Raw genomic sequence first — 25,111 nt, 5'->3', positions numbered from 1 at the left:
TATTTGCAAGTCGGGTTTTATGTCACCCGCAGGCCACAGCCGTGCCGCATCTTGATTATGGGAGTGCAGGCAGTGTTCTGAAACATGTGCCAAATGTAGCTATTTTAGGACTGTGAATGACAATTGTTTGCAAAACAGTTGTGAGTTTCCCATCTTGGTGCTCTGAAATGTCTGTCACCACGCACACTCTGCGCGCGCGCGCGCGCACACACCGGACAACAAGGTATGACAGCGCAGGCCACAAGCACCACTGCAGTGTACAGTGTTACAGGTCTTTCCTGTGTCATTACCGCTTACAAGCCCTACACTTACCCCCTTCCTAGCTTGACTTGTATACAAAAGCCTTATATCAAAGAGAAGCTCAGGACCAGGCCCGGCAGCAGTGAAGGGGATCCTCCACCTGACAGCATTGTAGAAGCAGCTAGATAGAATCTTTGGGGAGTCGTCATAATTACCTGGACACCTCACAGTTAGACCCAGTTCCTGTTTAGTCTTAACGCTCCGCACTGAGTTCTGTCCATCCGGGAGTCACTTAGAGAATCCATATCGGGTGTTTGAATACTTTGTTTATAAAAGGAACTTGGTTAAAAGACATGATGACACCCAAGCCAAAGTGAAGGCTCACACAGTGTAGTCTCAGCTACCCTGAGGGCTGAGGAGGGAAGGTCTCTTCAGCCCTGAAGCTTGAGACTGGCCTAGGCCAAATAGCAAGACTCCCCCTCGAAAGAAGAGAGGATGGAGAGAGGAAAGATAGAGGGGACCTAAGGGCACATAAGGGCAGCAGCCAGCATGAGGGGGGAACACAGGTAGCTCAGAGTCAGGCAGCAAAGCCCAGCGATACCATGTGCTGACCTGGCGCCCTGGACAAGCTGTCTGATCTTCCATGGGCAGGCTACTTCTTTTTTTAAGTGATGATTCAACTTACCTGTTTTGTGCATTTCCACATTCCTGGAGAGCACTCGGATGTCTAACCCCACCCGGCTCATGGGAACTGCTCAGTGTCACTTGCTGCTTTTCTTGTTTTGCCACACACAGGACTAGGCTGATGAGGAACACACAGATGGGTAGGCTGCACTGGAGAGACCCACTTTCCGTGCACGAGCAAAGAGAGGCCAAAGACCCTTCCCGGGAGGCAGTGGTGGGTTCTGGGTAGGGTGGAGCTGGCGGCAGCAGCAAAGAGAACAGGTGAGAGGTCTTAACTTCAGGGAGAGAGTGAGTGTGAGTTGGGATCTGTTGCATCTGAGGTGTCCATGCTGGTGCGTCTAAGCCCAGAGAGGCCAGTGGGGTATCGCACCTGATCCACTGCCACAGCGCGGTCCTCTAACTCGTCACTCCCCTCTGTGTCAGCAACAGCCACCTCTCTGTCCTCAGGATGCTTCCAGAAGTCACCGTAGTCCCCACCTGGGCCCAGGGCAGTGAGGTGCTGCTGCCCCCTTCCGCCACACTGCTCTCCTGTCTGTCACAGCCCCTGGGCCATTTTTTCCTTCTCACAGAAAATAGGAAGTGGTGAGAGAGCTCTCCACAGACTTGGTCTCTCTTCCTAAAAGTCCTCAAGCAGTCGAGGGCTGGCTAATGCTGGCTTGAACCTGGCACGCGCGGGTAGACCTGGCTATGTTTAACAGTGACTTGCCCTTGTGGACGCTTGACTTCTTTTCTTTTAATTGACATTCATCCAGTAAAATAGACAAATCTGGTGTGCAACTGAGTACATATTGACATGGGTATATAGCCTTGGAGCCACCCCACAGGGGAAGGCAGACCTGTGAAGACCATTGCATTCCCACCCTAGTCAGTTCTGTTCTCTGTCGCTACACTTCCCTCAGCCTGTAAGCGAAGCCAGTGAGCATTGGTCCACAGATTCCTTCTTTCAGTAGCCCACCACCTCCAGGAGAGGCATCACCTAGCCACAACACACTCTTTGGTCCGCCTCCTTGCTCCCTGTGACAGTTCTTAGCTCCTGACAGCAGACTAATATTTCACTGACACACGCACCGGCTGAGCCATCACTGCCTGATTCCACCTGGGGCTCGCATGGATGAAGCTGCCGGGTGGGAGACACACACCCTCCTATCTCTGGGGGTATTTTACCTGTCAGGTGGGCTGGTCATGCGCAGGCCTAGGCAGGCAGTGGCAGTTACTGCCTCACTGATTGGTGACACTGATTTGAAAGGCGAATTCAGCTATATCACTTAACCCTAGTGAGAAGCCAGCAGCCCAAGTTTAAACCACCTCTGTCTCCGACAGGCAGGGTGGCCTCTAACAGACCAGATACCTTCTTGAGCCTCGTTTTTTTGCCCTCTGCAGAGTGGATAGTAACAGCAATGGCCTTGCCTGAGCAGTATGGGAATTAAGGAGGCGGTCTGTACAAAATAGAAAGAATTATTTTTATTAGCTTTTGTGATATGTTCTCCATAGAAAGGGTTTTTATTATATTAAAAACACTAGAGGAAAACTGTTAGTAACCAACAGGATAAAGGAGCTTGTAAAGCCATATGTACACATGCACAGACAGGTGGAGGATAAGTAGGTAGGTAGGTAGATGGACACGTGGATAGATAGATACATAGATAGGTGATGGGTGGATGGATACAGTGTATGGGTATACATTTAATCATTTATAGCATAGACCAGTCTATTTTATCTGGGCAGTCAGCATTCTGGCTCTATCCACATGTCCCACAGGACCCTCGGTCCTGAACTCAGCTGGGACTCAACTTACCTCTGCCATTCCATTGTCTTGGGTAGACCTTCATTTTCCCCCTCCTATTATGAACTATTCATGGATGGTTGTGACGGTGCACGCCTTTAATCCCAGTACTAGGAAGTCAGAGGCAGGCAGATCTCTGTGAGTTCAAGGCGAGGCTGATCTACTTAGTGAGTTCAGGACAGCTGGGGCTATGTAAAGAGACTGCCTCAAAACAAAACAAAACAAAAAAGGAGGAGGAGGAGAAAAGGAAAGAACCATCCATGGACCCAAGCTGCACACCTTTGTTTTGTGTTTATATTTCTATGAAGTGATTGTGTCTGACGTCAGAAGCTTAGAAGCTTCGCACATCAGCAATATGCACATGGGTAATCAATCGTATGGACCCTGAGTAGCAGTTCTCCTGGACATCAGTAAAACAGATCCTGCTGGTCCTCAATGGGGACGCTGGCCTAAAGGCTGGACCGCAACCCTCATGAGTACAGAGCACATACTAAGCATCGCTGTTCGTGAACAGCAGTGAAAATAGCTGTGGTCCTGCCCTTCCCTCGCTCTCCTCAGGAATACCTTTCTGCTCTCTGAGCAGTATGCACAGGCTTCCCAGAAATCCACTGCTGTAATTGCTGCAAGGACACACACGCACACATGCACGCACACACACCGCCAAGGTTGTTTGCTCTGTAGGTGTTTGCTGCCCGCTGTGAGCCTGCCTCTGGGGAAGCACAGGAGCTGCCAAGCTAGATGGGCTCTGTGCTCAGATGCCGCCTCCTCTGTGGCCCACCTCTCAGGTGGCTTTGGGGACTAGAGAAGAGAGGAGCTTTGCCGTCATTATTTCTCACTCTTCCCCATAGTACCGTTCTTTCCCCAGACCCTTTTCCTCCTTTTTCAATTCCCTGCTTCGTTCCAAAAGATGGCAGGGCCTCTAAGCTGGCTATGAGCATGTCCTGTGAAGTCACTGTCTTAGTGCAAATCTTGGCATTACTGCTCATCTTCTCAGAAACCTTGGATAAGTTAACCTTTGAGCCCGCCTCAAACAGGTAGGGCTGTCACACGGTCTGGGAATAGGCAGGAAGCGCTTACCACAAAGCACTTGCTGCAGTTGGCAGTAGCATTAACAACAGTAGTTTTACACTTGACCCTATAGGTGCACACCCACCCACAGGTGGTACACATAACCCATGCTGCACTGGGCCTTCATGCTGCCTCCTGCCAGGGCTTGTGTCCCATTGACTCATCATGACAAGCAGGAACATGGAGTTTCTCTGTGCGTTTGGTTGGTTGGTGGACTTGTTCCAAAAGCAGTAGCCAGATGCTCTCCCAGGAAGCAAATGTCAGACAGTGAAATCTTTGCGTCTTTAGAATATATGAACAAAACAGGGCCATTCTGAACTTTGGGTATTAAGTAGGAGAAGAAAAATGTGACTGTTCAGATACTCCCAGTATTGAGCATTTAAATTGAATAGATTATTGTCTGGAGTAAAATTCACGTATAAATTATACTACAAAGAATTCATAATTGTTACAGTTTTCATGTTCATTATTTCACGTTAAAAATTGTTACTGCATAAATTAACACATTCTTTCTTGGAGAACATATTTTAGAAAGATTTGTTACTTTAATAACTCTTTGTGTATTAGAAATCCCAGATGCCCATGCTAATTAAATATAATCAGATTTTGGATTCAAAAAAGCACACTAGCTATTTAGCACAAACAAGCAGGCAGCTAGGTTGACAAACAGAGTCAGGAAGGACCGGGCCCCTGGTTCCTTTAGATTGCCAGTTTCACAGCGCTGAACTGTGAATTCCTCTGTTCCTCTCCTTCCTTTGTTACGATGGCTGGGGATTATTAGACTCCGTGGGCCACGCTGCAGCTCAAGGGTTCCTGCAGAATTATTAATCAGCTGCCTCAGAGGGCCCTGTAATCCAGTGGCAGATCAAGGCTGCGATGCCCTCCCTCTGTCAACAGCAGCATCTCCCTTGCCACAGTGTGTCCTGTGACCTGAACAGCAGCAAATGTCAGCAGAGAAGGAGGGTGGGGAAGGATGAAGCTCTCTTAATTGTTGAATTCAGTCTAATTTTTTCCCTGCTGAAGCAGCCAGCCATTTTTTAACAAAAGGCAAACCTCCTCCTGACGCAAGCCAGCTATTGTTTTCCGAGAGCTAAGCAGGGGGACTCTTCTTGTTCCCCAGGCAGAGCCTTGAAAGGGTGCAGTGAGAGGCCCAGGCCACCCCCAGGCCCACTCGGCGAGCTGCCAGAGGCCACGTGGTGATCCCAGTGAGCCAAACTGAGCCAGGCTGCCTCCCTGAAGCTTCCAGGGCCAGGGCTTGGCGCACCTCAGTCACCAGGCAGAAGCCACCTTCATTTGTATTCCGCCGCCTAGGTCTCTAGGCTTCCTTCCTACCACTGGCGTTCTTGGGAGGGACCGCTTTGTTTATCTGTTGAAGCTTCAGCCCAGATTAGTAGTCAGGGGAGCAGGACAGATGCTGGGAAGCGCAGATGAACTGTTGGGAGCACCGTCCCCTCCTGGCAGGGATGTGTCCAAGGTCAGATGAGAGGGGTCTTTAAATCACTCATCTCTCCCTAGTCGCTTTTAAGATTCAAAGTGCTTGCTGGGTGGAGGGGGACTGTTTTCTGCCACTTACATCCTTGGACGGTTCTCTGAGTTGGCCCAGGGAATCCAGATGGGCCAGATGCCAGCTCAGGTCACCAGAGCCGGCTCTCTGAGCACCTTCCTCTATCTGCCCAGCCCACTGGTAGTCCTGCTTTGTGCTCACGGGGGCATCTCCAGCTCCTTTGTGCTGTTTTGGGCAGAGCTGGCTGGCAGTCGTCTGTGGACGGTCAGGAGCAAGTCCTTGGTCTGCACAGCCCACATTTCTTGGTAGTCATGAGTAAGGAAGCAGATGGTCACCCTCTGTGATTTTAAAGTGTGTAAATAGGAACTGCAGACTGCCACCAAACATCAGAAACGTCTTTCGGCTTCCTCGCTGTGCTCTGCTGGCTGGCTGGCAGGAGGAACCTGCATTTGCATCGTCAGGATAACCAAGGACAGGCAGTACACTTGTAAACTGCCTGCAGCTACGAGCCGCCTTCTCCTAACCAAAGGGGGGTGCCTGGCCCAGCATACTGCTCTCCCCAGGGTCCCCAAAGCATAGACACCGTGCCAAAGGGAAAGCAAGGTACAGTTTTAAAAAGCAGCTTGAAGTTGCGTGTGTCATCTGTGCCCCACCCTGTATCCCCACACCAGTGCTGTCCACACTGCCAGGCACAATGGCCCACACCCCTCTGAGGATGGTTAATTCTCTGCTGGGCTCCATTCTTAACCCAGTGATGACCCTGCCAGCACCCCTCTCTGTACGTGGCCACTGGTGTCCAGCTCCCATGGGAGCTTCTGTACCCTTTCAGCTTGAACACTTCTTCCATGGATTCATCCCAACCAGACCTTGGATCTGTGCCTGGTCAGTCAGTCCACAGTTTTGCAGTATGTTCAGGCCCAGCTTCTGGCCCCTGGGCTCCCAATGTCCCTGAGGAGACAGCATTCTTCCTTAATCCACGTCACAGTCTTTGTCCTGTCCCTACCCACTGGCAAGCTAAAATTTCAAATGGAATATTACCCCAATTCATTGTGCCACTGGATGGACCCGAAGTGGCCATTTAGCAGACTATATTGACCAGGGGTAACTGGAAATGCTCTGTGTATTACTTCAGAAGAGTTTGGGGAATTTGAACGTCATCCCTTGGCCTGGTAGAAGAATTAGGAGTTTTCCTCTGCCAAGTTTCACTGGGCTTGAAACTATTACTGCGTTTAAATCACCACCACATTCCAGGTCAGGTCAGCTTTGCTTCACTTGCTAACACAGGATATCCTGCCCTAGATGATCCTCGCTCTCTACCGTGTAGTCAGCTTCCTGTTACAGGCAGCGCGTGTGATGTCTCTAATTCTCTAGGGTGACTTTACAGCCCTAGTACTGCACGTTACCTAATACTGCATATAATAATTCACAGGGTTTGTGGCTTCAGGGTTAGAGAGGCTCCTTGGGTGGTTCTTAGGTTTAAAAGATCAGGATCTCTTGTTGAAGCTGATGCACTTCCTTCTTGGAAATGCTGTCAGGACGCAGGCCGCGCTCTGTGGAGTCCGTCTGGCATCCTTTGCTCTGCGCTGGCTTTACTGCCTCCGCGCTCCTGGATCTTTAACTGGAGGAGAAACACTCCCTGAGGCAATGCAGTGGGATTGGCACCAGAAAATGGATGACCTAACAGTCCAGGGCTCCCTGAAGAGCTAGTGATGTGTGATTGTAGCTGGCCTTCGCTACTCTGTAGGTTCTTTTTTTCCTACCGTTTTTCCCACCCCCACCCCCACCCATTTCACCTCCTATCACTAGATAGAAGAGAAAGAGTAGAGGGGAGAGAAAAACCCCAAATTCTCATTTCTTTCCTTTTGTCTTTTCTTTAAGCACAACTACTAACAAACTGCGACCAGCACCCCCACTCCCCACTCCTGACCAACCACCAACCTGCCTCTCAGGGCTCTAGCATTTCTATTCCCTCTGAAAAGTTCCCAGAATTCCAAACGTCACACACTCCCAGGAACTCTCTGTAGCTGGCAAAACCACACTAGATAGAGCATGAGGCAAATCAGCGTCAACTGCTGCCAGAGCAGCCCCATATCCCACACCTGGGATTAAAACGAAAACATAGTCTTACAATTTCTGTGTTTTTAAAGAAACCAAAATTCCAAAATAGTCCCTGCGTGTGCTGGCCCCGTCAGGCTCGTGTTGGCCCCTGCCGTGGTCCTTCTGCCTCGGGGACAGCAGTGGGGCGCGCCACTTCCTTATTCCCTGCATCTCCTGAGCCATCCTCTTCAAGCCAGTGCCACGTTTTAGCTCTCTGTAGCTTCAGCCTAGGAGCTGTGTTCGTCCCGTTTTAGAAAACAACTACAGGAGCTACCCTACTCCTCATGAGCCCAGAGTGTCTCACACTGCTTGGGGACTCAGTGGACACTCGGTGGTTGATGGGTGAGTGTTGGGGATCCTCTTCACTTTAACGCTTTTGGCGATTCTAGTGTGAGTGGTGGTGCCGAGGGCCTTTGTCAGTGCAACTCAGTGCCTTGCACATCCCATCCAAGCACAGTCGTAACTGCATTTCCTTAGCTCGTGGCCTGTTCCCAGGAATCAGACACTCTGCTGAGTCCTTTCTGCCTCCTGCCATCCCAAATTACAGACAGAACACCGACACTTGGGCTCTCAGAGCCCAGGTCTGCCTAACACTGAAGCTTCTTCCTCTCATTTTTCTAAACTTCCGTAAAAGTCATTGTTTCACACACACACACACACACACACACACACACACATACACACACACACACAGATACACACACACAGACAGATACACATACACACACACACTGCAGTGTCTAAGCGCTCTGATTCTGGAGCCGTTCTCTTTTCTTCTAAATCCCATTTCCATCCTTTACTGGAGTTCTTAAACGTGTTGTTCTCTCAGCTGAGGAACAGAAGTGTTGTTTGCACCCGTAACTCGTGTGTCAGACATGTAGCACACTCACTAAGTGCCCCTTATCTGTTGAGTGTTGGTAGGGGCTCGGATTGCCTGGCACACGTCATTGCTTCTGTTGAGGCTCATCCCCAGCGACTTTGGGAGCGGGAAGGCTAGGCACGTGGAGGGAGAGATGGCATTTCAAATAAGCCAATACAGCGGGAGGAAGTAGAACCGTGCCAGGTGTGTGGTACCTGCTGCGGGAGCCAAAGGCAAACTAAACTAGCTTAACTGTATGTTTGCAGTAGGAAGAGCCAGAGTTGAGTGGATATGTGGGTCCCTGGAAACCAGGTGGCGGGTTTGATTTCATTCTGTTGGGACCCACAGGAAGCTGCAGTTTAAAAGGATTAACTGGAGGGGCTGGGTACCGAGGCAGGAGGACACAGCAGAATCCATGACCGGAATCTGGCTTCTGCAGTGAGCTTAAGCAGTAAACGGTGGCTTTGAGACCCGTGCCGAGCAGAAGCAAGGTGCTGGATTAAAAAGCAAGGCCATGGATTCCATCTAGACATCGCCTGGGGGGGCAGAGTCCCGGCTTAAGTTTTCTGCCCTGAAGCCTGGCAGTGTGGGGATCATTGGATAGTGGATAGGAGAAAACAAAACTGAGGGGGATTTTGTTTGTATCTTAGAATTGAAAAGTAAGAATTTATTTATATCCCAGTTATTTGGTGAAATTTTTTTGCCTTCTACAGGAGTCACTCATAATCTTAAAAATAGAAAAATGATACAGTGAACAATAAATTCAGCTTACAGTTATTATATTTTAGGGAAAGCCAAGAGATCCTAGAAGCCTTGTCTCATAGATATTTGGAAATAAAGAACCAAGAATTCAAATGAGAAACATCTGAATGTGCCCATCCCCCTCCCACAGGCAGCAGGCAAAGTTAGTGACGAGGGGACACATTTCCAAAGGGATAGTGGAGAGGGAAGAGGTCTGAACACTGAGGCCTCTGCGACACTGGTGATTAGAGCGAGAATGAAGAAGAATGGACCTTGGGGACAGAAGACAGACAGACAGACAGACAGACGGGAAGGAGGTCATGTTTGCTGCTGTGAATTGAGTCCAGTGCTAGGCCTGTGGGGGGAAATCCAGACATGCTTACAGTGGGAAGGAAGGAGAGGGCCAGCCAGCTCGGCAGTGGTGGCATGGGGGGGTGGTGTCCTTAACGGTTCTTAGGGACAAACTTGGGTAATGGAGCAAAACCCTCCACTCCTTTTTCTCTGAGGTGATGCATAGGTGCTGATGGGCCCTGCTTCATAAGAGAGCCAGCACGCATGGAGTTGGGAGTGATGCCTACAATTCTCACTTCCTGGTCAGCAGCATCCCAGGAACTGCCCCCTGATCTTCTCGAAGCAGAACTGGGGCTCCCTCACTCAGACCCAAAGGGGGGGGTCTCAGTACTCTGCGTTTGGTATCAAAGTGCAGATTTTTAAGTTTCATTAGTGAGTGGCAGATGTTTTTCTGTTGTAGTTAGCAGTTGGTAGGCCCTTAAACTCGCATCCAGATGATGACAGACAAGACTGTGGTACTGTCACCAAGAACAAAGGGAACACACCCTAGAGACAAGAGAGCAAATGAACTGCCTGTAAGAAACAACAGCCAGTCAGAACGGAGGAGAGAGCTGGAAGGCTAGTCCGCTGTCCAGCCTCTCTGTCACCTTTGTGTGCCAGACATACCAGTCGTCCCAAAGACGTGCTCCAACCCTCAGGGACAGCACGGACACAAGATACACTTCTGACAGTCCGTGTGTTCTTCACACTTGAAGCCTTAACAGCTCCCAACAGCAGGCTGTTGTAGCAGCTTGGAGCTGGGAACCCTGTCCAGCTGTTAGTAATCAGGCAGAGGCGGGTTCTCTGAGCAAGTAGCACTCAGGCCAAGAGCAGAGAGGCAGGGGTTAGCCACAGGGTGGCAGTGGACTGTTTTCTCTGTGTGAGTTGCCCCCTTCCAACCCTCTAGCCTCTAAATTGGCTCAAGTTAAGCACTTACTGCAGCCCCTAGCAGGACCCCTTGTGGGGCTGCGTACTGTGGTGCTGGATGGCCTTAAACACACCCTTCTCAGACTTGAGTTTAACACCTGCATCTTTTGCGGCCGTATGCAAAGACACCAGGCAGAAACAGCTGCCTAGTTCTCCCCCTTTCAAAGCCACACTCCAGGGCCTGTAAGTTTGTGCCCTCTGAAGGCAGGAAGCCAAGGACAGGAGGAAATGGAAGTGATGAGTGGGTAGGAAAGAAGGCACTGGTTAGTTCTTTTCATTAATAGCTTGTTGTTGCTTGAATTTAACCTTTTGTCTTAAAAGAGAAAAACATTATCTTTTTTTTTTTTTTTAATCTCTGAACACACAAAAAAAAGCTGGGTGTGGTGTGTACACCTTTAATTCTGCCCCTTGGAAGGCAGAGGCAGCTGAGGTCTGGTCCAGAGCAACCCACTTTTGACACTGAGGAAAGCTTGTCACCCTAACCCCAGTGGCTTGGAGTCCAAGCTGCATAGACGGAAGGCTGTGTGAAGAATGCTCTGGAAGACACTTTAAAACAAAACGACTGCTCAGAGAATCCCAGATTTTGCAGGCAGCCACCAGCACTCAGGGGAAGACAGAAACAAGTATACTTTAGACAAATTGCATCAGACCAGAGGAAAACAGTAGAGCTGCTTGCCTGCCTCGGTGTTAATGTGAGATACCACAGAGGGAAATCATAGGGATTTTTTCCCAAATTTGATTTCACACTGGCATAAAAGAGATGGAGACGGAAACTACGTTGCCAGGAAATGTTAATATCGTTTTGGTGTACTGTATTTAAAAGAAAAATGTAATTGCTATAATTTATCACATCTGGCTATTAAAACCTCCATAATTTAAAGATTTTAATCACTTGCCACTTTGGCACATAGTGACTTTTCATAGATGATGCTGTGACAGTTCTGATTTTTATCAGCCTTTGCATGCTTTTTAGCAGATCCTAAGCATAATTAGTATGCTTTACGCATGTCACTGTTTGGATAACTAATAACAGAATCCTTGTATTTTTTCCTTGGTATGTTCAAGAAATGGCCAGAACTGCTTTGTAGTTGCTGATCCTAATGTGAACGCAAAGGCTGCTGGGTCCATCTTACTCTGCCCGCATCTTCCCAGCAATGTGATGAGCAGGGTGGCCCCGCCTTTCCTTTAGATGGGGAGAAGAGAGGAGTCGCCTAATGATCAGAGGCATTTGAAAGATTTAGGCCTACTGCCTTTGACAGGAATTTGCTGTGTGTGTGTGCATGAGTGCGTGTGTGTGTGTGTGTGTGTGTGCGTGTGTGTGTGCGAGCATGTGTGTGTGTGGATTTGAATAAGAACAGCCCCCACAGGCTCATATATTTGAATGCTTAGTCACCAGATTCATACGCTATCATCAAGGCAAACCCTGTCGTAAAGAATCACTCACTTGAACTCTCTCTGGCTGTAAGAGATAGGAAGTGAGGACCGTGGCCATATAATGTTGAATAAAAACTTTCCAGGGATGAAATGGCTACGGTGTGGTGCACGCCTGTAATCCCAGCACTCAGGGAGGCAGAGGCAGGCAGATCTCTGTGAGTTCAAGGACAGCCAGGGGGGCTACACAGAGAAGCCCTGTCTGGAAAAACCATTTAAAAAATGGCTACCGTGGTGAGAAAGAGTAGAGGGAAGTGAGAAAGCAGGTCAGGCAGGGTCATTTCCCTACAGCAGGTGTAGGAAACTTAGGAAATACCCATTCAGGGTAATGTGCTTGCTATATCCATTCTCCCCCACCCAAGGAGAAGCTGGGTCTTCCGTGGATTTGTGGCACTCATAAGACCAGTGTATGGTTTTACATCCTAGAGGACAAGGAGAAGAGTACAGTGATCTAACTCTGTGTGCATTTATTAAAATATAGCAGTATTTCAAAGATATGTGTGTGTCCATATATACATACATGCTGCCTTACTCACTGTTCTATTGCTGTGAGAGACACCATGACCACGGCAACTTTTATAAAGGAAAACGTTTAATTGGCGCTGGCTTACAGTTTCGGAGGTTTAGACCGTTATCATCATGGTGGGGAGTATGGCGGCATGCGGGCCGACATGGTGCTGGAGAAGGAGCCGAGGGCTCTCCATCGAGGTCCACAGGCAGCAGCAAGAGAGCTACTGGGCCTGGCTTGGGCTTCTGAAACCTCAAAGCCCACACTCAGTGACTTGCCTCCACCAGTAAGGCCACACCTACCCGCTTGTAGTCACTGAGCCAAGCCGAGCCCCGGGTTTTCCTTCCCCACCTCCTTCCTGTCCTCCCCCCCTCCCCAGCTTGCTCCCCTGAAGATGCCGCTGCTGTGCTCCCTAGTCCCTCACCTCGTGAATAACCAGGTCTTCATTCTGCAGGTGCCAAGTTTCCCATCAAGTGGACAGCCCCGGAAGCCGCCCTGTATGGAAGGTTCACGATCAAGTCTGACGTGTGGTCTTTTGGAATCTTACTCACAGAGCTGGTCACCAAAGGAAGAGTGCCGTACCCAGGTAAGAGCCCGGCCCTGGGCAGTGCACGCTCAGCGGCTTCGCTTTTGACATCCTGTTTCACAGGAGTCCTGGCCAGCTGCCTTTCTAAGCCCTGTGCTCAGCCTTCCTTCTGCCAAGGGAGTTAGCCAGAGGGACGCAGAACCAAGAGCCTGTACCATGACCTGTACACCAACTTTAATGTGCTAAGTCGCCAGCTTAAATACCCCGGTTTCCACAGGTCATGGAATTTGTCCTGTCTCCGTAGGTGTGTGTTCATGGCTCCCAGAACAGAAACGTCACTGGCCATGCCTGTGTCCAAATGGAGTTGGCAGGCTTGTCTGGGACTTTTTTTTTTTTCCAATCCTCCTGTAAGTGATGCACAGAGCAGACCTGGCAGGAAGATGCCAGGAACTGTTCTCTTGGAGACTCCAGCCCCAGAGCAGAGGGACATGAAAGGCAGTTTAGTCCGAGCGTTCTCTGCCTGTTGTTGCATGGCCAACGTAACAGGGAGTATGTTTTAAAGGAACTGGAATGTCTGGAAGGCTATGGTCGTTCTTCTCTGAGGAAGCCATAGGTTAAGGTTATCCGTGCTTAAATTCATTAACTTAGGCAGCCGGAGACATAAAGACACGTACCATTTCACCTCCACGCTTACTGGTTTCAGTGCATGGACGATCTGCTTTGTGAAGTGTCGAGGGCATAGTTTTTAGTTACTGCTGAGCAAAGAAAGAGCATAGCTGGCCCGCTCTCTTCAGTCCCTGCCTTTAAAAAAAAAAAAAGAGCTTACAAAGAAAGAAAAGCAAAAATCCCACAGTGATGGAAACGATAGTAGAGATTAATGAGGAATGTGAGGCTCTTGCAAATCCTGGGCTTGTAATCATATCTTTGCAGTCAGAGGAGCCAGTGAGAGCCGATTAATTTGTAATCCCTTTGTTCATTTCCTCTGATTGTTTCTGGTCATCATCAGAGAACAGAGAAAGTGTTCATAAAGAGCCTCTCTGTCTGGGCTACTGAAGCCTCAAGACCTCTAATGGAGCAAGGTTGGCAATGAGGCAAAATTAACAACGTGCCGGTCGGGAGGTGTGGGTGTGCAAGTCCGCTTTATCGATGCTGCTGCGGCCGCGGCTGCGGCTGCCGGCACGCACAAGTGGGCAGACACTCGGGGAATAGTCAAGCAGCAGAGAAGAAAGGGCTGCCCGGGAGGGGGCGGGGCCCAGCATGGGTGCTTCTGAATTGCTTCTCAAGGATGAAAATATGCCGTCTCCAGGTTTTAAAGATGAGAAGGCACTTTCTTTAAAAAAAAAAAAAATGTTATTATTGTCTCCATTTTGAACTAATTTCTTCCTGATCTCCCCAGGTTTATAGACACCTGGTGTGTTAAAAGCCATCCCGGGAAAAGGTTAATGTTGTCTGGCATTTCCGTGAGCTCCCCCCCCCCCCCAACTTCCAGTCTCACAAAGCTGTTTTTTGTTCCTGGGTCACCCATGGAAGCCAGGACAAAGAGGCGGAGGTAGGGGGCTCAGAAGATGGAGGCAGGTGTAGCTGGAGGCTGAGGATTTTGTCAGGTTGGGTTTAGCACAAAGAAAACAACCTAGGTTTACAAGTTCGGCTGGATCCATTCACTCAGCGTCATTCAGGGTGGCCCGTGCTCCCTAGGGAAATAGTACAAAGAAGCCATTCAGCTCTCAGGTGGCACTGAAGAGTCCCTGTCCCAGTGCAGGTTCTGTCTGTGCCTGAGGGAAAACAGTGAACCGATAAATAATGGGGTCCTGCCCAGGCGAGCGTGCGAGGACCTTCCTGTCAGGTGGAGTAGGCACTGGTTATTTATGGAAGGAGGGTTACTTAAGTGTGTACTGAGTGCCCCCAGCCTTAGTTTTCATCACATGTCAGGGACAGAGACGAGATAGCCGCTTCACTGAGAGCGCCTGAGGAGAGCAGAGGCGTTGTGACTGAGGCCTGAGCCCAGCGCGGTGTGTGTACTTAGGCCTGTAAGCAAATGTTGACCTGCCACAGGCTTCCATAACTGCACTGTCTGCAGGGGCCACGAGGAAGGCAGAAGACAAACAAGTGAGACCATAGGGAGCAGGAAGTTCGCACCCCCTGAGGAAGCTGAGTCCTGCCTGGCACCTGGAAAGGCAACAGAGCTTCGGGGCTGTAGGGAGGGTCCCAGAAGGTGTGCGGGGTGAACTATTTGATGCTGCGAGAAAAGGTGGAACTGGTTGTGAGGTGCCTCTATGCTGCTGTGAGGAGACGCTGGAGCCTGGCAGCGGGGACTGATGGCCCAGGGAGCTGTGTCAAGAGGGAATTGACTTGAGCTGCCTCCACTGACCTGTTCTCATAGCCATGGACACTTAGTTGGTTTTTTTTTTTTAACTCTGCTATAATCATATTTAATTGGAATTCTGAGTGTGACAGAAAACTCTCCTTGAGGGAGAAGCTTCTGCGCAGGGAGTGCAGTCACAGGCTTGCTGTCCTAAGGGGTGGCTGCAGTTCTGGGGCACAAACCTCCGAATTAAGCATTATCCGGGGGGTCACCGTGGTTGTGCGTGTGGCCCAGGCAGGCAGCGTGTACTGCCTGAGGGCTCCGCTCAGCTCAGCTCTCCTGCTCTAGATCTCGTATCCCTGCTGGTAGGGGTCCAGGCCAGAGTCCCCGACCGAGGCTTATCACGCGCTCCCATTTGTCCGTTGACTCACCACTTCTCAGTTGCCTGGAGTGTATTTTCAAATAATTCACTTCTCAAGACCGGTGGTGAGTAGTGGTAAACTGTTCTGAGTTCTTTCATACCTGAGAAAGGTCCTTTGTCCCTGCGTCACAAAGGAAGGGTGCTCTGGCTTGTAAGTGGCAGTGAAAGGAGAGCGGGAATGATTTAGAGGTGGGGTTTGCAAACACTTCCCAGACGTTCCCGCCTCGCGTGTCCGTCAGTCCAGAAGACCTGAGAGTGTAAGGTGAGAGACGTGGCCAAACGAAGAGCAGATGAGCAGGGGCAGGTCAGCCTGAGCAGAACACCATGTGTAGGTGAGACTGCACTCCGTGCACTGACTGGAGACGAAGGAAGGAAAGAAGGACACAGTGAAACTGAGCAAGGGCCTTGAAACCGGGAGAGGGATGCTAACATGTCCCGAGATTAAAGGGGAATGCCAGGTGAAGAGGGCCGCTGGCCAGGTGTGAACAAAAATGGGCAATGTTCCTCTTGCTGCCAGTCGCTGCTGCAGCTCAGCCAGTTAGCTGCAGTCCGGCCTGCCTTCTGCATGCAGGGTGTTAAGTCATTCTTCGCATCAAGATTAGAACTGCTTTTATACTAAAGGGTTGTTGTAGCTGAAAAATGGTAGTGTTGATGCCAAAGCCGTTTCCTGGGCTTGGTGCATAAAATCGTAGCTTTGTGTTTTAGCCTGCCATGTCACCTCCAGAACCTTCCTCAAATTCTTCCCCCCTCTGCCTTCATTTCCACTGCCTGTATCAAGCTGTCATCACTGGGTAGTGACCTCATAATGGAACTTCGTGCCCCTGGTCTCTCCCTGGCTCCCCTCTCCCACCACCATTCTGTCATTGTCACCAGGAGAAATGTTATCCTGGAAAACAGATGAGTTATCTCACTCTGGTCCTGGTTAAAGATGCCCAGGGCTTCCCTCTGTCCTCCAGATAACTCCAGAAGGCTGCATCTTGCACGGGGCCTTATCAGCTTTTCCTTCATTCGGTCCACAAATATTCACTGAATGCCTGTTCTGTGCCGCGTGCTGTTCCAGACCCCAGGGTTACAGCTGTGTGCAGCCTTCTGCCCTCGAGAATGTTTATCTTGAAGAAGATATGCAATAAAAACCAGTAGAATATATTCACTCTCGCCTGGTAGTGTCGCGTGGGGATGGAAAGGAGGCTGGTGAGGAAACAGTGACAGCAGTGGCAGTGTCACTGGGAGGGAATCTCGGAGTATAACTGCTGGGAGCTAGGTGGCCAGGTGGGTGTCTAGGGGGACTGTGCACACCTGCAGGGGTCCAGGGAGCAGGAAGTCGTGGGTGATGGCAAACGGGGTCTTGCATGGTTGTAAGCAAGTATGCTTTTATTCTTTCTGCTGCTGCTGCTGTTCAATTTTGAGATTTATTCTATTTGTAACATTTCTCCTTTGCATTTTCTCCTTCTAAACCCTTCCATTTACATCTTTCCATTCCTGAAAACCACGGCCTCTTTTTTTCAATTGTTATTACATGCGTATATGCATTATATATGCATGTAGATTTCTAACTACAGCCTGTTGAGTCCACGCAGTGGTCCTTGTATTATATTTTCAGGGCTGACCAATTGGCACTAGACCATACCTGCTCAGCAGGGGGCGGGGCCCAGCATGGGTGCTTCTGAATTGCTTCTCAAGGATGAAAAATACGCCATCTCCTGGTTTTAAAGATGAGAAGCCGCTTTCTTTAAAATTTTTTATCATTGTCTACATTTTTGACTAACTTCTCCCTCATCTGACAGACTTGATAGCATGCTCTTCCCTGGGGAGGGCCACTCCCCCCTTCCCGACTTTCCTCAGTTGCCTGTAGTTCTTAGCGTAGGGTTCAAGCCTCACAGCACCCTCCCATCCCCGCCCCCACCCCCATCCCCACCCCAACCCCAACTCCACACAGTTGGCATGTCCCTTGCTGTCCTCCTTGTTCAGTTCATGTTTGGGCTGTGATGTTGGTGAGACGTAGCAAGTGTAGCTTCTGGTGTTACAAGGAGACACCTTCACACAACTCCCCTGCCCCCTCTTCCACAATGTCCCGTGAGGCGTAGGAGTGTTTTGTGGGCGTATTTGAGGTGAGTGGTGGGGAGGGAAGGAGTGAGGGGAGGATTTGGGTTACAGTGTCTCTGCTGTCACCTTCCCTTCACAGACTATCTTGGACACACCAAGACATCTGTTTGACACACCAGGGTTCTCACTGTGTTAGCCTAGAACTGGCTATGTAGGCCATGCTGACCTCAAACTTGCAGAGGTCTTACCTGCCTGCCTGTGTCTCTGAGTGCTGGGATTAAAGGAGTGCACCAGTACACCCAGAATGCTTCTTTCTTCTTCAATCTGCAGTTCCCAGTAGCTCCGCCTTCCTTGAGGGGAATTGGGCATCTTCCATGTTCTATGATTCCCATGTACTATGTATGCCCATAGTAGGCTATGTGTAAGTAAACAAAGGATTGGATGAATTAAGAGGAGAGAGGGTGTTTTTAACCTCAATAGCTTTTTAAAGCATTTTTAAAGTTGGTCCATAGTCTGCAAAGCCTTTCTAACTCTATTCAGCTGTCTTCACACATGGCTGACACGGTATGAATGCTCCTACTACAAGATAGCATCTGTCCCCAAAGTTCTGGGAAGTTGACCCTGTGTTCAACCTGACAGGCAGAATGTTCTGGCCACTCTGTTCCATGGCCCCTGGATGAACACTTGCTTGTGTGCTGGCAGGATCTGGCAAAGCAGGAATGTTCTCGTAAGCAAATCCATTTATCCGTGCATTTGAAGCTCCTTCAGATTACTCAGCAAGTGTCAGCCATTTGACTTTCTTGAGCGCATCTAGTCACTTGGTAATGACTTGGAGAGATGCGAGAAGCCGGTGAAATTGAGGGCTCCTCCTGCTCCGCCCCTCCCTCTGTGTGATCCCGTACCATACAGACAAGGATTCTGTGTAAGCTGCCAACAGGGGCAGGTTCTCCCTCAAATGGGAAAATGTGGACTCTCCACGTAGAAGAGGGATGCAGAAGAGCCTGAAAATGCCAAGCTTAACAGCGCGTGCAAGATCCTCTCTGCCTGCCTGCCTGCCTGTGGTCCCCAGGACTAAAGCCTTACCACTCACCGTGTTCCTTCAGACAGCCTGGGATGCTGTTGCATCCCCTACAAGGTCTCTCTTGGACAATATGGCTAGTGAAAGGAAAAGAGAGGATACGAATCTGTGCAAAGCCAGAGAGCACTGGGAGGGGATGTTCTCTCTCTCTCTCTCTCTCTCTCTCTCTCTCTCACACACACACACACACACACACACACACACACACACGCACGCACGCACGCACGCATCTGGACCCCTGCCTTCCAGGTTGGCACCTGCACCCTCTTTTTGGCTTCACTTCCAGGGACAGAGGAGCTCCTTAAAATACTTGCTTATCAAAAGTCAGGGATGATGGCTCAGGCCTGTAACCCCCAGCACTTGGGAGACGGGCAGGAGGAATGCTGTTAGTTTGAGGTCAGCTTGGACTACAAAGCAAGACCTTGTCTCCAAAAATAAAGAAAAAGAAAAGGCCCAGAAGTATAATGCTGCCTTATCAGCTTCAAATAACCTCTGTGTGTTGTAGTTCCTCCAGCTATCATTTCTGATTTTATTAATATAGTGGTTTTAATAAAAAGCAGCTGCCCCGGGTGATTGGTGAGATGGGCAACAGTAAACAAGACTGTTAATTACTGTCTCTTCTCAGGGTCAGTCCTTTATTTCCATCCATGCTCCCTGGTCAGCATCCCTCTGCCCCATTTGTATCCCCTGATCCATGAAGCCTATCTCAAAGCCTCCTGCTTCTTCCTCAAGATAAGGAAAACACTTGATAATCTGATAACACAAGCGCCTGCGACGGCTGGCGCAGTGCAGGCTCGCACTGAGCAAGCACCATTAACTCCGCCGTTCTTTTTCTCTCCGCGCCCATGTGGCAGTCCTCAACAGCAAGCAGACAGATGGGTTTTTAAGAGAGCTTATGCAGAGAAGCAAGGGGCCTCAGACGGAAGGCCTCATCCATGCAAGAGATAGAATATCGTCGCCTCGGAATGAAAGAAATTTGCTATCGGATAACCTGAGTGTCATTCCCATTGTTATAACATTTATTTACACAGTGCAAAAGTCTAGATTCCCACAGCCGTAGCGAAGTCCAGGTGCCAGTATGAATAGAAAACAAACCCCTAACTACAGTTACGGCTGCTCTGACGTCCCCACTGAGAAGCCGCACAGATGGAAAGTGGCAAAGTGGTAACACTTCTTTTGTAAGACCCTGTCCCAGGCAACTGACTGCAAGGTGATGGGTAAGGTGTTTTGTTGACAAAAGGAGACACTGAGGCTGAAGCAAACCAGGTCCCCTGCTAGAGGTGCAAAAAGTCAAATATTTTGTTGCTCTACCAATGAAAATGATTTTTATTCTTTTCCTCAAGAACCAAAAAGAAAAGTAGGGAGGGTCCTCTGAGCTCATACACAGCTCAAAGAAGAGTACTGATGCTTATAAGAAAAGGCGGAGGCGACGAACAGAATGATAAGGAAAGAAAACATGAGATCCACATTGGCAGCTACACAGAGTCGGGTTTGAAAGGAAGAGCTGTGTTTGAGAAGCAAGCCAGCAAAATGACTCGGAAGAACGGTGCAGCCATGATGTCAGAAGTGACGGCAGCCCATCTGGCCAGAGGACCTCAGCTGCGGTGTTCGGGCACAAGGGCTAGAGACGACAGCCATGGCCACGTTTGAGAACACAAAAGAAAGATTTGACAGGAGACCTCAGAGCAGCGGATGGTAGAGATCTTCTGTGAACTCGGGGCCACAGAACCGGACCCCGTGAGAGTGACCCCCGCCCCAGAATGAGCCCTCTCCAAGGGAAGAGCAGAAGTAACACTATGCGCCTGAGCTCTGGGAGCTCAGAAGAAGGATGAGACCAAACTGAGAGATAGATATTTTTAAAAATATGACCATGATGCATTGAATTGAGGGTCTGTTTGTAAAATGAAAAACTACCTGAACCCTTGCTGAGTAGAAGAGACATCTTGAATGTTACAAAGGTTTCTTGAGGCGATGCCAGGTCTGCAGGACAGCCCGTGTAGTCTGGAAGAGAGCTAGCCCCATCCCACTTGTCCCTCTCAGCCAATTGCAGTGTCTAATACCCTACTTTTCTGGCAGAGATGTCATTGGTATGTTTCTGTTTGCTCAGTGCATTGAATTGTTTGTATTGCTCCTCAGACCTTGCGAGGGCTGGACAGAGAGCCCACGAAGAGAAAGGAGTTAATGGGATGGAGTTGAGGGTACTGTGGGAAAGGAGGTAGCAAGCCAGGAATGCACATCAAAGCTGACAGGGTGGCCCTTCGGGTCCAGCTTTCATAGACTGAGGTATGGCTCTGTCCCCGTGGCTACCCAGGAAGGAGGCCACCTCAGCCAATGTGACTTGCTGAATCAGATTGTCACATCTGCTATGTCCAAGTCTTGGGTGGAGCAGTGGAAAAATGGGCTTGACTCAAATGGCCAGTTAAACTTTCCACTGGCAGAGACTGAATTAAAAGCTTAAAGAAAGGAAATATTTCCATTTGAGGAGTTTGGTTTTTAATGAAATAAAACATTTACTGACATAAGATTCACGGAATCATGGGAAAGTGGCTAATTGAGTTTCGTGGTGTCGTTCTTGGCACTTGGTGCCAGCTTAAAGCCTTGGGGTGTATTTGGGGCCATAGAGGCCCGTCACACCTCTGAGCTCTATGGATCTTTCTTTCAGTTCCAGGCTCCTGGCAGGAGCCAGAACAAAGGCGATTCCTGCAGAGTCACCATGAAACTAGGGAGAGTTTCATCTGCTGAACAGTGTGCAGCAAAGAACCGCTTGAGGGAATGCCAGTCCCTGGGTGTGGCAGCGTTCTCGCCCTGACCCTGTGGGCTACTGGAATAGAGAGGTGGCTGTCATTGGGTCCCAGCTTTTCAGCCAACCCCCTGGACATTGGAATCAGTGTGGGAGGGAGAGTCAGGGACAGGTCACAGGAGGAAGAAGAGCCCTCGCGTTTCACATCTGGGTTTGTAGCTAGTTCAGGTCTATGGTGCCATTAAGTGAGTTACAAAAGCTTTGTGATTTTTCTGAGCTTATTGGGGTTTGGAGCTGTGACTAAGGAACCACTGCCCCTTGTCCCTTACCTTGTCTGTGTGGTGCACCCCGGGTAAGGGCTGTGCCTCCTCTTGCTTCCGGCTCTCCAGCCTAGATCTTGGCTCTGCAGCATTTGGAGGAGGGTTTGAGCCCATTGGCTGCAGGAAGCACCCAACAGAAGACGCTCCCACACTGACCTCTGACCTCTCCCAAGGCAGGGGGCTGGCCTCACTTGGGTCAAACTAATTGGTCATATAGAAAGGTCTGCTTCAACACAGCCAAAAGAATGTGTAGATTTTATCACCTCCAGAAATCATATGGTCAGAGAATAAGAAAGCATCCTACCAGGGTTTGGACAGACAGGTGACTGAAATAGTTGTCATCCAGGAAGGCCTAGGGTAGGCCCAGTCTCAAAGCTTAGAGAGAATTACCTATCAGCTCAGAGGCCTGAGCGTTCCTACCTCGGGGAACAGGAATGTGCTCCGGCCCCAGGACCTCTGGCCAAGCCACCGGGTTCCCGCCAGATGGTCACCTCCCCTCCCCCACAATTAAAGATGGTGCATTGCACCTGTGTAGCTTTCCTACTGGAGACAGCCCTGGGTCTTGTGCTGTGGATTACAGCAGCATAAACTGCCAGAAATTAGGGAAGATTCCAGATGACAGGCTCACAGAGAGAGAAAATGGAAGGAAGGAAAGCAGGCAGGCAGGCAAGGGTCCCTGGAAGTAGTTGAGAAGAAAGTCACACTCAAGTGTGGTATTTCCTGTGTTGTCAAGAATGCCAGCACTTTACAGCCTGTGCCCAGCCTCCGCGGTGTGTCCTGTTCCTGCTGGCCAGCCTGAGAGCGCCAGCTTTAGGCAGCTCCTGCAGAGGGCCAGGGCGTTCTCACGCTCATCCACAAGCAAAGGCCCTGGAGACACCCTGCCGCCCCCCCTCCCCCCCCCCCCCCCCCCGCAAAGTTCCCAAACCTCAGAGCACTATGGGGGTCACCAGGCCAGATGGTGCCAAGCCCTGATGGCATGGTGGCAAACCTCAGGCACTGCGCCCAGGCATGAAGAAAACTATGAAATTCACAAATGGATCTTGTAGTTGCTGCACATAGATTGTTTGCTCTCCTTCCATGGTGTGTGTGTGTGTGTGTGTGTGTGTGTGTGTGTGTGTGTGTGTGTGTGTACACATGTTCGTGCATGCACACACATGCTTTATTCATACAGAGACGTCTTTTTAGTTGTGTTTGTCTGTCTGAGAATATATGCATGTAAGCTCAGGTATCTGCAGAGGCCAGAGGTGTCAGAGCCTTGGAAACTGTAATTGTGGGCAGCTGGGAACTTCCTGTGTACACGCTGGGAACTGGGCTTGGGTTCCCTGCAAGAGCAGGACACACTATTAACCACTCAGCCATCTTCCCCTATTCCTATGGGTTTTCCCCCATTCTACTGAAGTATAATTTACACATAACAAATGTTAGTTTTTAAAATATACTTCCATGCGTTCTGACTATTGAAACTTACACACATGCCACACTGCAGCCCATGGGCTCTGCCTGGCTCCCAACCTGGTTTTGTTTTAAACCCTATCAGTGGCATAAAAAACACAAAGCTTGTATGTAGCCCACACAGACAAAAATATTTGCTGTTGACTCTTCATGGGAAAAGCATGGGCATTGGACACACTGCTTCTCTCAGCTCTCTCTGGCCTTTTCACCGGTGCCCCGCCCCCCTGCGGCACCCACTGATCTCCTCCCTGACATGCAGTCCTTCACCTTTCTAGGGTCTTCCATAAATGAAATCATACCGTCTGTCACCTTTTGTGTCTGGCTTCTTTGGCTTGCAGTGCTTTGAGACTCGCTCTCTGGGCTCTTGGATCTACAAGTTCTTCATTCCTTTGTTCCGTTCTCTCTGTGCGGTGTGCTCTCCCATTAGAGGCCTAGTTCCCCTCCTGAGAGGGTGGACTGCCCCCCCCTTATGCCATAGCCATGTGCAACATGGTGGTCGAGGCCCGGAGCCCAGGACCGCGCGCTCTCACTGCCTGTTTGTTGTCTCTGCAGGCATGAACAACCGGGAGGTGCTGGAGCAGGTGGAGAGAGGCTACCGGATGCCCTGCCCACAGGACTGCCCGATCTCCCTGCACGAGCTCATGATCCACTGCTGGAAAAAGGATCCGGAAGAGCGCCCCACTTTCGAGTATTTGCAGGGTTTCCTGGAGGACTACTTTACCGCCACAGAGCCCCAGTACCAGCCCGGTGAAAACCTGTGAGAGAGCGTGCGCGCTTCAGAGACCTCTTCCCAGAGGCTGCCCCACCCCTCCCCCACTAGCTTCCAGTCCTGTAGCCAGCTGCCCCTGAGCAGCGAGAACCGTCCAGGATCAGATTGCATGTGACTCTGAAGCTGACGAACTTCATGGCCCTCATTAATGACACCTGTCCCCCTGTCCGAACCTCCTCTGTGAACCATCCAAGACAGAACCGTGTTATTTCTCAGACTTGGGAATGCATTGTATCGATGTCATGTCAAAGGCCAAACCTCTGTTCAGTGTAAATAGCTGCTCCCGTGCCAACAATCCTAGTGCTTTCCTTTTTTAAAAAAAAAGAAAAAAAATGCAAATCCTATGTGATTTTAACTCTGTCTTCACCTGATTCAACTAAAAAAAAAGTATTATTTTCCAAAAGTGGCCTCTTTGTCTAAAACAATAAAATTTTTTTTCATGTTTTAACAAAAAAGCGATCAGGACAGGTGGTTTATTTTTTTTTCTTTTTTTTAATCCATATGAATGTATAAAAATATAAACATAACGTTCCTGTACATACACCATGTGGGTGCTACCATGGAGACCGTGGCCAGTGTAGGCCATGTTGCTACGGGAGCTGAGTGAGGATCACGGCAGAAGCCTGCCGGCAGAGCGCTGGTGTCATGCCGAAAGCCGGGGGCCTCATTTTTTGACTTCTACAAAAGCATGGTTCCCCCCTTCCTTTGGATTGCACTTCTCTTGGTTCCTAATCACGCCTGTAGATTGTTGTCCGTGTGACTTTTTTCAGGTCCCTGAGCTGAGTTCACAAGTTTTATCACCAGTTTTTGCTCCAGCGTACTGTGATTTCATTCCTGAACCCTAGGAGTTGAGCGTGTGTTCAGCCATCAGCCAGCCAGCCCCTCCACTCGAGCTGCGAGGCCGAGACTGCGCTAGCTTCCTGTATAAATATGAATGCTGGAGTGTTTCAGATGTTCCTCTTTTATTTAATAAATCTTGTAACCACATTTAAATGATCTGAACCCATAGCATTGTAGTCATGACAACCTACTAAACTTCTCTCATGCAACTAAAAATTACGGGGAAGGCAAGGGTGGAGGGTTTGGACGTGTCCCGTTGTAAAATAGGTGTTTTAATGTCCTGTCCTGCTAACAAATGACTCCGTGTCAGGAGTACTCCACTAAAGAACTATGCACTGCTTTACATTTCATGGGGGTGCACCAAAAGGAAAAAAAAAGTATTACATTTTTAGTTGCTGTTTGTACCAACCTTAAATTACATATGTTTAACAACAAGTCAATTCCTTTT

At 49.6% G+C, this 25,111-nt stretch overlaps 1 protein-coding gene across 7 annotated transcripts in view; it reads left to right on the top strand.

Moving 5' to 3' along the window:
- Nucleotides 1-24,810, top strand: part of FYN (FYN proto-oncogene, Src family tyrosine kinase) — a 192,805-nt gene extending 167,995 nt beyond the window's left edge. For all 7 annotated transcript variants that reach the window (XM_084776782.1, XM_084776781.1, XM_084776786.1 and 4 more), the window contains 2 exons: nt 12,627-12,758; nt 23,607-24,810. In XM_084776782.1, coding sequence (XP_084632908.1) covers nt 12,627-12,758; nt 23,607-23,815 — 341 coding nt within the window. In that variant the 3' untranslated portion in view covers nt 23,816-24,810. The remainder of the gene's footprint in view (nt 1-12,626; nt 12,759-23,606) is intronic.
- Nucleotides 24,811-25,111: the final 301 nt, after the last annotated feature.

Source organism: Acomys minous (assembly GCF_964271855.1).
Source record: "Acomys minous genome assembly, chromosome: 3".
In the NCBI taxonomy this organism is placed as follows: domain Eukaryota; kingdom Metazoa; phylum Chordata; class Mammalia; order Rodentia; family Muridae; genus Acomys; species Acomys minous.
The sequence above is the reverse complement of the archived record's forward strand: the minus strand, read 5'-3'. Positions and strand labels throughout refer to the sequence as shown.